General features: G+C 37.0%; 1 protein-coding gene across 1 annotated transcript in view; it reads right to left on the reverse strand.

Moving 5' to 3' along the window:
- Window positions 1-14,918, reverse strand: part of ENOX1 (ecto-NOX disulfide-thiol exchanger 1) — a 282,243-nt gene that overhangs the window by 232,143 nt on the left and 35,182 nt on the right. The window contains exons 2-3 of the mRNA XM_028526797.2: window positions 3,250-3,393; window positions 2,279-2,416 (exon numbers count right to left, since the gene is read on the reverse strand). Coding sequence (XP_028382598.2) covers window positions 2,279-2,416; window positions 3,250-3,393 — 282 coding nt within the window. The remainder of the gene's footprint in view (window positions 1-2,278; window positions 2,417-3,249; window positions 3,394-14,918) is intronic.

Raw genomic sequence — 14,918 nt, forward strand, 5'->3', positions numbered from 1 at the left:
AACAAATAGCTGTATTTTATGTGTTTATGCATTAAAATCTCACAGTAGCCCCATGAACGAGATACAATCATAATGTTACAGAAAAGATGAAATGCTTTTATATGCTTGAAGAGATTAAGTTCTCCAAAGTAACTTGGCTAGTAAGAGGGAAAAATAAAAACAGCCTAAATATAAAATTAGACTAATTAAATAAACTAGGAAAGATTATTCAATGCAGTGTTGTGACTTTTAAGCATAAAACTCTGAAATGAAAAAATAATTTAACATAAGGTATTAAAATGCATATAGAAAATCTTACATCTAATATGATTAAAACATTTGCACAGAAAAAAGAATGTAAGAAAATACATGAACACTAATCAAATAAAACAGGATCACCCCTGAGATAGTGCACACCTTGCCGTTGGCAGAGCTGAGAACAAAGCACAATGCAGTTCAATTGGCTGAGTTGGGAAATAAAGAAGGGACTCCCAGGAAGACCCTGAAGGGCTCAAACAGTTTAGGCAGTTCGGCTAAACAATCAATAGAGAACATAATTCAGGGCAGATATGGTAAATCTTCTATAACAAGTAGGGCTGTAATTCTTTACATGGTAAGTTGCTGAGAAAATCATAAATTGGTCATCGTTAAAAGGTCAGAAGACTCAAAATAATAAAAAAAACAATGAATTATTGAGGTGTGGCTTACTCTGGAAGTCACACATTTTCTGAGAAAAGTGGGAGGTGGAGACAAAAGTCTCTGCTATAATTTCTGCTATATGAATATTTCAATTATGTGGGTAGAAAATGTAGGAAAATGTGGGTAGACAAATACAAATCTTTATTTTCAAGTTATTAGAAGTGTCTAGATTAGCTTTAGGAATAAGGGACCTGGGTGAACACATGTTCAAAGCATAGCAAATGTCATTCATGTGCACACACACATTCCACAGCAGGCTAATTTTCAACAGCATGACTCTCATAACACTGTGGAGCGTTTTACAAATATCTTACGTATGATGTTTTATAATTCAATCTTTGACTTTCCTTTTTCTGTCTCCTACTTTCCTTGTCTCCCATCCTCTCTCATGTTCTTTCTTTCTTGCCATATTTAAAAAGTGTGCATATACGTATGTATGTGTATATGTATGATATATGCTTATATATGTATGTATACATGCACAAGCATATATGTCTGCACCTGCATACAAATTATATATAATTTAATATAGCTGGTTTAAACTTTTACATCTATGGCCATTATTGACAAAAAATAAAAACAAAAGCCAAAAAACTAAATGCTTGGTTAACTCAGCACAAAGTACTGTGGGTATGGAACTTAGTTGCAACTGACCATCACCTCTGCACTGCACAGTGTGAAAGGGCCTGTTTTGTTTACTGCTGGAGTCCCTATACCCGGACAGTGTCTCCATAAATACGTGTTGAATGAATGAATGAATGAGTAAGTGAATAGTGTAAATCCTATGTATTTTTCAGACAGATCTAGTCTTATCTTCCTAATAACATCTTTCTCAGAGCTTCAGTAATTGATCTTTCCAGAAATGACTACATTCCTATCTTGAACAACTATTTAACACCTGATTCTACACATTATTTTTATGCTGTTTTTTTGTTGCTGTGTTTTTCAATTTAGGGAGACATGCTCCTTAAGGACACTTATTTATGTATATACATTTATTCCCCAAAACTCTTGTTAGAGGGCACATGGAAAATCTCAATAAACATGTATTAAATTCAATGCTGACCTACTTTGTAATATTTCTAGATATTTTAGCTATTGAATGCACTGTGTTATGATTCCAAAGTGTGGTGAAAAGAAAATATGGAATTTAGTGTCAGCTGAGAAAGATTTCTAGCTCTGCCACCTCAGTGCTGGAAAAGTAACCTGAACTTTGGTCTGCTGCTTCCTTGTTTTAACATGAGAATACTAACAAGAGCAACAACAATAAGTACCCATCTATGTCAAAGGGAAGACTGTGGAATCAAATGGCATAAGGTATGTGAAAGACTTTTGCACATTGAGAAGCAAATATTAGCCTTCTATTTACCAATTTAAAATAGGAAATTGATGATAGATACTGCATACGGCTTTCTTTCCTGAGAAGAGCTATTAGGCAGAAGAGCAAGGTTATGAGGAAAAGAACCTAAAGCACAATCTGCCAAACATGTCCCAATCATAAATCACAGATCATGCTCAACACCTGCGTGCGGAGAGATTACCGGGCACCTGTCACCTACACCCTTTGGCACTGCTGCCTCAAACCCAGGAGAAAGCTTACCAGACACAAGCTGCTGTCCAGGCAACCCCACAGGAACCATGCCCAAATTATTCATGGCGGTGGCCCAGGCTGTGGGATCTGTCACGGACATGCTGAGCTGGGTTGTGTCTATTGCTATACTCCCCAAACCATCAGGGGCTGCAGGGAAACACAAACAATGGCTTAGAGTCAATAACCTGGAGTGTGTGTTTTAAAGGGAATCACGTTTCTAGAGATGTGAGGTTTCATTTACCATTTCCCCAAGCCATGAAAAAATAAAGCAAATACCATACAGCAATGTTTTCTTCAGACATAAAGGGTTTCCGAATACATTCTGGGAGGAAACTTAATGACATATAGTTTATATTATACACAGAATGCCATTAAGGAAGTATATCTGGAAAAAATTGAAGAATCATTTCCTTCTCCTAGTGAAACAACATTAGTTAAGTTCCAAGGTTGAGAGGTAAAGCAGGAATACTCTCTTGGTAAAAAAAGTCAATTGGCTTGATAGACGGAGAATAAATACATTCATCTGATTCTGAGTACAACACTGGGGCAGGCATACCTTTAACTAATGGAATCTCTAGAATAGTTGTCAAGTCATGAAACTGGTCCTGAGTGAATTTATTGTTTTACCCTGGAACAGATTTCCTCCTTTACGAACCTTTTATAGCACCGCATTAAGGAAATGCAGGAGTCTGACTAAAGTGACTTTTCCAAAATATTTCTTATAAGCATAGACTTTCGTCAAAACAAAATAAACAAATAAATGATATTAAAAACAAATAGCACAGAGCTAAAAAACACATACATAGATACTGCAAAATATGTCAAATTTGACTTAATGTTGTTTGATATTCACTTGTTCCACAGCCTGATTTCTTTAAGGATCCCAGGCTCTGGGTTCAGTGAATATTTTCATGGCTGGGCAAGCATTTCCACTACAAATTCAAAATGCCTTGTGTCTTGGGCTGGCCAATGACATTTACCTGCAGCCATAATCTGAGGAAGCTGCTGGGGACACTGGGTGATACTTTCAAGGCCACCAACATCTACTATTGAATTATGAGTATCCTGGGGGGCAGAAGCACTTTGAAGGCTGAGTTCAGGGTCCCCACGGAGATCATCAGTTTCTGCAAAAGAGGAAAGGAGTGTGGTGAAAAACCATAACAGTATACTGAGGAAACCTTCAAGGGAAAATTATTGTCTATTAAAAAACAAACAACAAAGAACAACTTCCAATAACAGGCATAGCTGTCTCCTGGCTGGGTTTCAGAGCCCTCTGAGATGAGTGGGTCGACTCTCAACCCACCTAGGACCAGGGCTGGCTGAATAAACAGCAAGTGTTGGAAGCAGCTTGTGCCTTGCCTCCTACTGAAGAGACTTCACAAACTGGGCTTATCAGTCCCTGCACAGCCTCTTACACACTATACACATCAATGGAGAGGGCAGACTCAGGGATTAAGTATGATTTTTTTTAAGTTAAAAAATTAATTGATGTTATTTTGGAAGATCGTCATCTATGAAATGTATTCAGAGAGGAAAAAGAAGTACAAAAAAGGGGGAAAAAGCAAGAATCTATTCACCATGAGACTGGTAAAGGACTGCACCCACATCACAATGGTCAAGAAAGGCAAAAAGCAAGGGTGGATGGGATGCTGCCCATCAAAGATCTAAAGCATGTTTGGGCAGAAAAGAAAAAAACATTTGTTTTTTCAGTTCTATGGAAAGATAAATTTAACTGGCCACAATTTTCCCTAGAATTGCACAGCATATATGTATGTGTGTGTGTGTTTATGATTAGATGTTTCAAAGCACATTTCTAACAAAACCAAATAACAAATATTAATAAAACATTAATAAAGTTGTAAAGGGCCCCTCTATAGCACACTATTGATAAAATCCTATGCCTTCGCACCACCCTTAAAAATGCAAAATAAAAACATCCATACATACTTTTTAAGTGCACTTTCACCATTTCAAAATGTATGATAAAACATAATGCACTTAGATGGGTGATGTGAGAAGTTTGACTTTTAAGTAGGTTTGACATAACAATTGAATTGAAATAAGTTTTTTTATTGAGTTATACATTTAGAGTTTTTTTTTAAACCATGTTTCTGTCCATGGATCTTTTAGAGTAAGATGTTATGGTCTGTTTGTCAGTGTATCTAGTGTGAAGTTTGGCCCTTTTATGGTATTCCATTTTTTTTTCTTTGATTTTTAAGTGCAAGGACCAGTAACCCTTTGAATGCTGGACTGTTGAAGAACAACTTATTGCCAGTTGAGTATAAGTTAATTCAAATGGAAGCTCAGGTCTCAATATCTCAAGGATGGTTGGATAATAAGCAAATTGTCCCCACACTCCCCACAAATCCCTAGCCCTCAACTCATGAGGACTGTGAGAGAATGGAAATTTTTTTCCAATCATCTGTCAGAAAGATGGAACATCTTCATTATGTAGTAGTGGATAATTCCAACTTTGGGAGCAAACTGTACTTGAGACAAATGTTTTATACCTTGCAATTAAATTCTACTATGTGGATGAATTCAGAACTTGCTTATATATGTATATAAACTACCTTAGAGAATGGATGCCATCAGATAAAGAGATCCTTACCATATAAAATAAACTCAGTGACATAAATAGGTAGTTAACCAAAATGTCTGCCCTTTAGCTATCCACATACCAGCAATATTTCTGTAATGACACTTCAAAGCAATTTTTTTTCTCTCTACCTCCAACCATTTCAGAACAACAAAGCCGAGTCAGGCTAGAATGTGTCTCTTCTTTGGCTCAATGACCCTGTAGTAGAGTCTTTTCAGATCATCACAAAGTAACTATTTGTCTTACTTTTTTCCCCAAATGAAGTTAGTTAACTGGCTTCCTTGTAGCTCAGATTCTCCCCAAATGGTCAATAATCATAACTTCTTTCTGTCCAATAAGTCTGAAGTTCTGGAACACTCTTTCAGAGAATATCCTTTTACTTTGTAGGCTTTATGAATTGTGCCCAACCAGCCTTGTTTCACCTTGCCTTTTTGCTAGAGTGTTTTAGGGACAGTGTTAGCTTTCCTTGGCTTTGTAGATGTCTATTCCAATGGGAGTTTTTACTTTGGTGATTATGGTCTTACAAAAGGGTAGCAAGTGTCCTGGAGGCCCATAGATTCTACCTATCTTAACATTTGTTCATGCCCATCTTAACAAACTGCTATTTCATAAAAAAAAAGCATTGCTTCATTGGCAAGATGTAGTTTGTAAATTTGAATTTGTCCCCAAGTAGACATTGTGACTTTCCATTTATTGCACCTGTTCAATCTCCCAATCCAGTGGTTTGAATGATGACTCTAAGGTAAGTTCTAACACATCTAAGGCATTTCCAATAGTCTCAAGGATGCTAAGCAATTCCTTAAAAAAAATTAAAATTGAGTTGATCACTCAGCTTGGAAGAAAGGTGATATTTTTAATTAATTTATATCTAGTAATTTATGAATAGTCTCAAGAGCTATTTTTATTCTCTACTAACATCTATTGTTCCTACTGAATATCTGCCTCTTCAAATGATTCAAGATCATAATGCCTAATTTATCATTCAAATCAATTACTTTGCCTTAGTTTTCTTATTTCTAAATCATAAAAAGATTAATGTTTTTTAGAGAATCTTTATGAGTTTATTTGAGCCAAACCAATAATATATGCTCTCAAATGCTGCAGAGAATAACAGTTTTGTGACTGATTTTATGCATTTGAAATTAAGAAAGATTGGAGAAAGCAAGGCAGGGTTTGGATTATAGGACAATTAACAAGGTTATATGCTCTCTCAAGGGTCATTACCTGCTTCAAGGTGTATTAGTTAATGGTATTTCAAAGGTGTGTTAATCTAGATGCAGAAAAACAATGGACAGGGTTGGCTTAAAACCTTTCACTAAAGAAGTTACAGGCCTGGGACATAACTGTTCATCATGACCTGCCTAGTTAGGAATTAATGATCCAATCATCCTATGAGGTTACTTTCTATAAAACCCCATTTTTTAAAATACACAGTTCCCCCTTTCGTTCACATATCAATCCAAAGGATGCACTGATGACCAGCATTTTAGTTAGATACTGTGATTTTACAGCACTAAGACTCATTTCTAGGAAGTCTCAGTATTGACATCTTTTTTTGTTGACCACTGGGGATGGGGCAATAGTGTAACTATGGGACCTGAGTTGAGGCAGACTTTTCCCCAAAAGGAAGGGCAGATAACTGGAAGGCAGTCCGGTCTTCTGGCCTTCATTGTCAATAAAACACTCTGGATCATTTCTATCCCATCAACTGTCAGGATCGGAGTTCTTCTGTGTTTGCCATCTAGTATAACAGACAGGTTGATATTCTTAACGATATTTATCTACAAACAGAAATGTGGCAGTTAAAAATTAGAGTTAATAAAGCACTTGGAATATAGTAGGTGATAATTATTATTGCTTTATTTGGATGTGTAGTGTTCCCATTAAGGTACCCTGGGATCTTTGTTTTCTGCTGGATAATTATGTAATTAATTCTAAAACAGTGAGTAACACTTGATATTTCTAAAAGTAAGTGTTGTCCTAGTTTTCTGTGCTACACTTAAATTGTAGCAAAATATGTCTCAATTTTCCACAACTCCTTTGTAAAATAATATAATGTAATTTAAAAGATATATGAATTTTTCTATATAGCTTTCAAGAAACTCATGACCAATTGTGAGACTGGCTTTTAATGAGGTATGACATTTACAAACAATGAGATATACCAAAGCCAAAGGTAACAGTACAGCTTTTTCCAGGGTTCAACTGAAATTTAACCTGTTCTTTGTTAAGGTATGTTCAAATACAAATCCTCATACCCAATTTATAACTGTTCAATGAGACACAGTTATGCTCAGAGTTTCATGGAGCTATATCAACAAGACAAATAGTTTTTGAAACTCATGAAGCCAATAAAAATACTATTTGACTTAAAAACTGGCACAGGCTTCTCCTACTCTTAATAACATAACTCTAACTCTGTTCAATGTTTACAGATCCCAAGGAGACATGCACACACACACACAGAATAATGAAATCCATCTATAACTGTCCAGAAAACATAGATTCCAATTCAAAGAGGGTTAAGACAAGATTAAATATTGAAAGTTCTTTTTTAATTAAAAAATTTCAATTAGAGTTTACATTCAATATTATTTTGTATTAGTTTCAGGTGTACTGCATAGTGCGTTAGAGAATCGTATTAATTTTTTTAAAGAGTAATTTTGACATCAGTCCTTAATTCATTCCTACTTCAGTAGAAAAATAATTATAGTGAAAAAAATCAGATTTATTTTGATAAAAGTTGATTCCAAAAGAAACTTATTTCATATGGCATCTGAAACTTTATTTTATAAAAATTATTTATTAGCATTATTACAGTATATACATATAATAAAAATATATTCCCATTCAAAATTCTAGTTTCTTCTTCTATCACTAAGAAAATATCTCACTGTGCTCTTCATGTAATCAGTAAGATACTCTCTTGAGCTTATGAAAATGTTCCATAGTTTAAAACAATATAGAATATTATTAAATAGATGTTATTTATGTACTAACTCCATAATTTTTAAATAACTGTCTATGATTATTAATGGAGACAATTCTGCTTCCTGTAAATGACAAGTTATGTAATTCACACCAATTGTCCCACCGAGAAACAACTAGAAAAGTTTCATGTCTTTTGTCAGTTTTATAAAATTCTCACTATTTTCAAATACTAAAGGATCCCAAAGGATATGCTCTAATTACTGTAGGGAATGACTAAGCAGGCTTGTAAGGCGAATAGGTCCTGTTAAGTGGTGGGCCTTTTGTTTTAATGACCTAGGAAATGAGTGAAATCTGTAAGTTTCCAGGCAGAGTGGAATTGCTCTGCGAAATGTGGTAAAAGAGGGCACTAAGGGTAAACGCTTTGACTGAAAAGAAAGAAAGGACCTTTGCTGGCCACCCGTGGAAGAGAGGACTTCACAGAACATAAATGACTAAGGCAGATTTTCAGGTGGTTTGCTGGAAAGATACTATGTAAATCTTTCCCCTGCTCCCTCCACAAACTGTCTGTGAGATCTACATTGGCCCTTAATTCTTAGATAGGAAAAATTGTTTGTCAATCGTCACCTGAGGACATTTCTTCATTACTTTTTGAGGGAGAGAGAGAGAGGAAGAGAGAGAGAGAGAGAGACATTGACTGACTGCCTTCTCATACGTGTCCTGACTGAGAGTCGAACCTATGACCCTTGGGTCTACAAGATGACATGCCAACAACAAAGCCGCATTGGCCAGGGCAGGAACATTTTTTGGGTGGCGGGGGTATTTTAGAGGAGCCTGAAGAGGATAATGAAGAGGCAGGTGATAATGAAGATTATCTAAGGTACTATACCATAAAGCATGATAAAGTTTTCAACTCTGTTGAATACAATCATGTGCCACATTAACAATGTTTTGGTCAATGATGGAGCACATATATGACAGTGGTGTACCGTCTAGCCCAGGTGCATAGTAGGCTATCTCATCTAGGTTTGTGTAAGTGCACTCTGTGATATTCACACAATGACAAAATTGCCTGCTGGTGCATTTCTCAGGACATAGCCCTGTCATTAAGCAGCATATAACTGTATATTGGATGTTGGTTATTGATGATACAAATCTGATTATGGAAATAAAAGGATTAAGGTTTTGAAGAAGAGATTTAGAATAGATTGGATTTTATGAGAATTTACATTTTATAGGTAATTTCTGATGACAGAATTATAAAGTATGACTATTAGTCACATAAAGCTAAAAAGATTCTTCTCAGTGTTGGAGAGAAAAGTTACCTTTTGGGAACAGTATCAGTGGAGGGTGCAACCAGGCAAAGATCAGTTCCATCAGGGCTGAACAAGACAGCACTTTATCTCAGAGCCATGAAATCAAAAGGTCTTCTTTAATATCTGGCCTGTTATTCACATATTTATAAAATCAATGAACTCTTTTTGACAATGTCATGAATTAACATATGTCACAGCAGAGTACATCTGAGGACAGATGCCATTTCTGTTCTATGTAGTTTTTAGTTTGTCCTTTAAGGCAAGAAAACAGAAGATATGCATACTCCCTCCTCTGTGCTCTGATAGCACTCTGTACCTTCCTCTATACTAGCATCTGTACCTTCATATTCTTATTAGTTGTGTATGTCTATATCCCTAATAAACAAGCTTAGGATGATTTAGGAAACTAGTCATCTTTGCATACCCAGCTGCTAGCAAGCACAGTCTCTGGGATGTCCTCTCTCTTTCTTTCTATAAATTCATAAGATATATTTAAAATGATATATAAATTACATATATACACATACATACATGGTTTTCAAATGAATTCAAGCATAGAAAGACAGAAGAGAAGTAAAAAAGGAAAATAAAAAGAAAGAGAAAGTAATAAAGGAACAAAGGGTCCAATCCCAAAGGTTGGAGATTTGAAAGCAAAAGAACACAAAAGGAAAACTGCTCTTAGAAACTACAACACAGGTGAATTTAAAGTGTCAAAGAAAGAGAATTTTTTTTAATTGTATCTTCCCAAATAAACTTTTGGTGCACTTAACAGGTCATTCTGCAAGATCTAAGACCCCATACCACCCTAGCAGCCAATGTGGGGTCATAAGTAGGTTACAGTGATGTTCTCCTTTTAGGAGATTTCCTGCTGCTGCTCTTTGAATGAACTAAAATCTGTAAATAATGACATCTCCAGGTCCATTAAGTAATGCATTAGAGTAACAAAGGCATAAATGTATAGTGCTAGAGAATTGAAATCATTGGAATAAAGGGAAAGTTTCAACTGGCATGCACTACAGAAGATCAAAAGCAGATCTGGCCATTTCTCACACAAAATGCTATTAAGGGTCTGTGATTACATTCTCCATTCTTCCCCTTGTCTAGAAGCCATTTTTAAACTACAAATAACTGTTCTTCTATCTTAGGAAGAAAATGGTTACTGAATGAATGATAAGGTTTTACCCATGTCTTCAAAGAACTCAACATTGAAAAAGAGAATGGCAGAGAACAGAAACTCTCCCTCTGAAATCAAGCAATCGAACAAAATAACCAAATTTTCCAGGAGACAACTCAACCAGGATAGTAGATAAAGCCAATTATCTTTTGATACAAAGAAAAATACTATTTGCCATTACATATATAAATGCAGAGAAATGACAGAGGTCATATTATTTTATTTTCAGGAATCCTGTGCTTTTAAAAAATTACTCTTTATATTTCTAAACTGAATGTAATAATGAAAGAGAAAGCTTGAGACCTTAAGGATAATGTACTTTTTTCCATTCAAAACAGAAAAGAAAATAAGACTGGATGCTACCATGGTAATGTGTAATTTCAAAGTCTTTGTATAGACAACATTTAAAATATAGGACCTTCCACATTTAGGGTATTTAAGATTTTCTGAGAAGAACTATATTATACCTTAAGACTGTTTATGAAATATGTGATGAGTCAACTCATTCCTCTCTTTAATGGATATCTATCAAGCACACATATAATATGTTATCATATGCTGTTTTCTACCTTCCAATATACACATATTATAGGAAAAGTTATCATTGCTGACTCTGCTGTGAATTATTAAAGAAAGAAACCTAATCTGTAAACATAAGGTTGGATTCTTTAAAGCCAGAAGAGTCTCATTTTAAGCAGAGCTTTGTCTTAGTCCCTGAGGATTCAGAACAAACACCCAGGTTCCTAGAACATCAAGGTTTGAACCTGGGAGTTCATCAATTTCAACTTCTCAGAGATACAGAAATCCCCAAAATGTGTCCGACAGGCAACTCTTTCAAAATAGCCTCACAGTTCACAAATTCTCCCTTTACCTGAGACTTATTTAAAAAGTAAGAGACATGAGCTCTGCCCTTGAATCCTATTGTACTTCTGTGGTGAAGTGCAGCCTTGGTAATGTGTCTATCCCCTGAACAGGGGATATTGAGGTCTAATGGTCAACTGAGTAAGTCACAGAGAAGTAAATAAAGACCCATCAGAGAGTTTTTGCTTCCCCTTAGTCAAGTTTTTTCTGTTTTCACTCTCTCTCTTCTCTTTACATCCCCAATCAAAGAGGACAGAAAGTAAACAGAATGGTATGACTACATAAAAGCTTCACTTGAAATGGCAAAGCCACGGACTTCTGAGAAAGATCAGCAGAGAGACCAGAGGAAGGAGTCCACTTGAGAAAGAGGGCAACGCCTTCATAAAGAGCTTGTGTGGATTTTAGGCTTCAAAGACACAGCCTTTAAGAGAGGTGAATTCTGTAAACCACAGACACCACCACAAATCAAGAACAATGTTTATGCATGCATAGTGTAGAAAGGCATATATCACATACTGGTCTTTTTGGCCACACATATACACAGAAAATGATTTCTATAAACATTATTATCTTCTTGAGGACTTCCGGTCAAGATGGAGGTGTAGGTAGACACATTTCACCTCCTTGTGCCACCACAGACAGAATTACAAGATCTCAAAATCAATAACACTCAGAACCATCATAAAATTGAGCTTTATGGGAGTCCAACAACCAAAGATTTAAAGACACATTCATCCAGATGGGTAGAAGGGGCAGAGCCACAGACACAGGCAGACAGGCAGTGTGGTACAAAAAGGCAACAGCAGCAGTGGAATGGATGTGAGGGATACCGTGAAGGCAAGTGATTCCAGAACGCACAGCCCAGGCTTCTAGCACTGGGAAGAGAGATCCTGTTACCTCTGGCTGTAAAAACCAGCAGAGGTTGGGGTGGCAGAAGAAACTGATATTTTCACCATTTAAATGGCCCTCATGGTCTTGGAACTCACCCACTCCAGGATTCACCACTGGGGCAGCAGCTTGAAGAGTTCCAGTCACACATAGGAAAGTGGGTGAAGTAACTGGAAATAGGGCCCCGGCACTGGGTGGACAGTGCTGCCACCGCCAGAAGCTAGGTGGCAGCACTGTCCCCTCCTAGAGTTCCCCTCCCTCACACAGCCACAAAGTGGTGAAGAGGGTTGCCCCGCCCTAGCAATTCCCTAAAGCTCTACCCCACACAATTTACAGGTGCCTTTTCTGCATATGCCATGCTATTAAGACAGGGAGTAAAAGAAGCTTTATGGAATATATAGAAACAAACACAGCAAGGCTGCTAAGTTGAGGAGACAAAGAAAAATTGCCCAAATGAAAGAACAGAACTAAACCCCAGAAAAAGAACTAAGGGAAACAGAGAAAGCCTGCATATCAGATGTAGAGTTCAAAACACTGGTTATCGGGATGCTCAGAGAATTCCTTGAGTAAAGAAAAAATTGAAGAAATAAAGGCCACATAAAGAGAAATAAAGAATAATCCACAGGAAAACAACAGAGACGGCAAGAGAGTTGGGACTGAAACCAATGATTTGGAACATAAGAGATAAACATTCAACCAGGAAAAAAAGAAGAAACACGAATTCAAAAAAATGAAGGGAGCCTTAGGAACCTTGGGGACTTCTCCAAACATGTCAACATCTGAATCATAGGGGTACCAGAAGGAGAAGAGGAACAGCAAGGAATTGAAAACTTATTTGAAAAATAATGAAAGAAAACTTCCTTAATTTGGCAAAGGAAATAGACATACAAGTTCAGGAAGCAGAGACAGTCTCAAACAAGTTGGACCCAAAGAGGGACACATCAAGACATATCATAATTAAAATGCCAAAGGTTAAAAATAAAGACAGAATCTTAAAAGCAGCAAGAGAAAAGGAGAGAGTTGCCTACAAAGGAGTACTCATAAGACTATCAGCAGATTTCTCAAAAGAAACTTTTCAGGCAAGAAAGGACTGGTAGGAAGTATTCAAAGTCATGGAAAGGAAGGACCTACAATCTAGATTACTCCATCCAGCAAAGCTATCATTTAGAATGGAAGGACAGATAAAGTGCTTCTCAGACAAGGTAAAGTTAAAGGAGTTCATCACCCCCAAGCCATTATTATATGAAATGTTAAAGGGACTTATTTGAGAAAAAGAAGCCTATCAAAACTATGAACATTTAAAAGGCAAGAAATTCACAACTATCAACAACTGAAACTAAAAACAAAAACAAAACTAAGCAAACAACCAGAAAATGAACAGAATCATAGATATGGAGATCATTTGAAAGGTTATCAGCTTCAAAGGGGAAGAGGAAGAATGAGGAAATGGGGCAGGAATTAAGATGCATAATTAATAGGAACAAAATAGATGGGGGGAATTAAGAACAGCATAGGAAATGGAGAAGCCAAAGAACTTACATGCATGACCCATGGACATGAACTAAGGGAGGGGACTGCTGGAAGGAAAGGGGGTACCAGGCAGAGGAGGACAAAAGGGGAAAAACTGGGACAACTCTAATAGCATAATCAATAAAATATACTTAAAAACTTTATTATCTTCTTATACAAGGAAAACCAGACAATATATAATTCTCTAATTTTTGCTGTTTTGTACTTTTTTAAAATTAAGTACTCATTTTACACCTTGACCCAACCATGGAAAACACATTAAGCTACAAAGTGGAACATTTTAATTGTCGTGGGTGAGTAACTGACCCTGAAATGGCTGCAAACTGTGGTAAATGAATTATCTATTTTCCACAAAGCCCTGATTAGAGCTCTTTAGGCTGTGGAAATCTACCTGCAATAAAACCCAGTCCAACCATGTCCAGCCTGAGCCAGTTGCTCATCCTGTTTTTCTCCTAGTTGGGTCACAAAAAACAGGTTAGTTACTCTTTAAACTAATGTGCTCTTAATGATGCCATTGCGACATGATGAATAAAGATTTAGTTCTGTGGTCAAGACTGCCCTAGGATTTACAGACTTAGCAGGACACCCCACCTTCCAGTGAGTTGCCCTGGGCTAGAGACCTTGTTTTCTCTTTCTCTAAATGGCCACCTACAGCTCTTGCTTATGCTCTGTAACCAGTGGGCAGGACAGTGATGGCCTTGGACTCTGGGATGGCCCTTTTCACTCCATGGAATTCATAGATGGTGTAGTTACCTCATGCAGGTGGGCTACTCAGGGGAGAGGTTGTGCAGCACAAGTGTCTGATGCAAATGCATATGCAGTGTGATATCCAATTGGAAAGGTCTTCTTCATTGGCAGAAAGCATTCTGAGAAAATGGGTCACACTTCTGATGCCACTGGTTGTGTTCAGCAAGATTAAATGGAGGTGCTCAGATAAGAGGAAGGCCTCTGGAACCCAAAGTTTGCTGAGCCTGGAGGTAAAAGAGGGGTATGGCAAGGTGGTTCTAGTCTCCAAGGACATTTGTGATTCAGAAGCTAATAGGAAGATTGCTCTGGCTCTTTTTTGGTGAAGGTCTTTATGTTCTAGCTGCTTTTGGAGGTCAGGGATTATCATCAGAGATAAGATTGGCCTGAACAGAGATTCCAGTGAGGCTTTGATAACACAGAAAACCTCCATGGAGGCTGCTGCTCCACAAAGGGGAGGGGGAATAAATGCTGATGGGAAGGTTCCCGCACTGAAAAATGGTTGAAGGTCTCTGTAAACATTGCAGCTATAGCTATAACCCCTTCTCTACTCTTTTCTGTTTTGGTTACAGATTTCCATAAAAAAGTGAAAATGTGCTGCTCTCTACC

Source organism: Phyllostomus discolor, chromosome 11 (assembly GCF_004126475.2).
Source record: "Phyllostomus discolor isolate MPI-MPIP mPhyDis1 chromosome 11, mPhyDis1.pri.v3, whole genome shotgun sequence".
Taxonomy (NCBI): Eukaryota; Metazoa; Chordata; class Mammalia; order Chiroptera; family Phyllostomidae; genus Phyllostomus; species Phyllostomus discolor.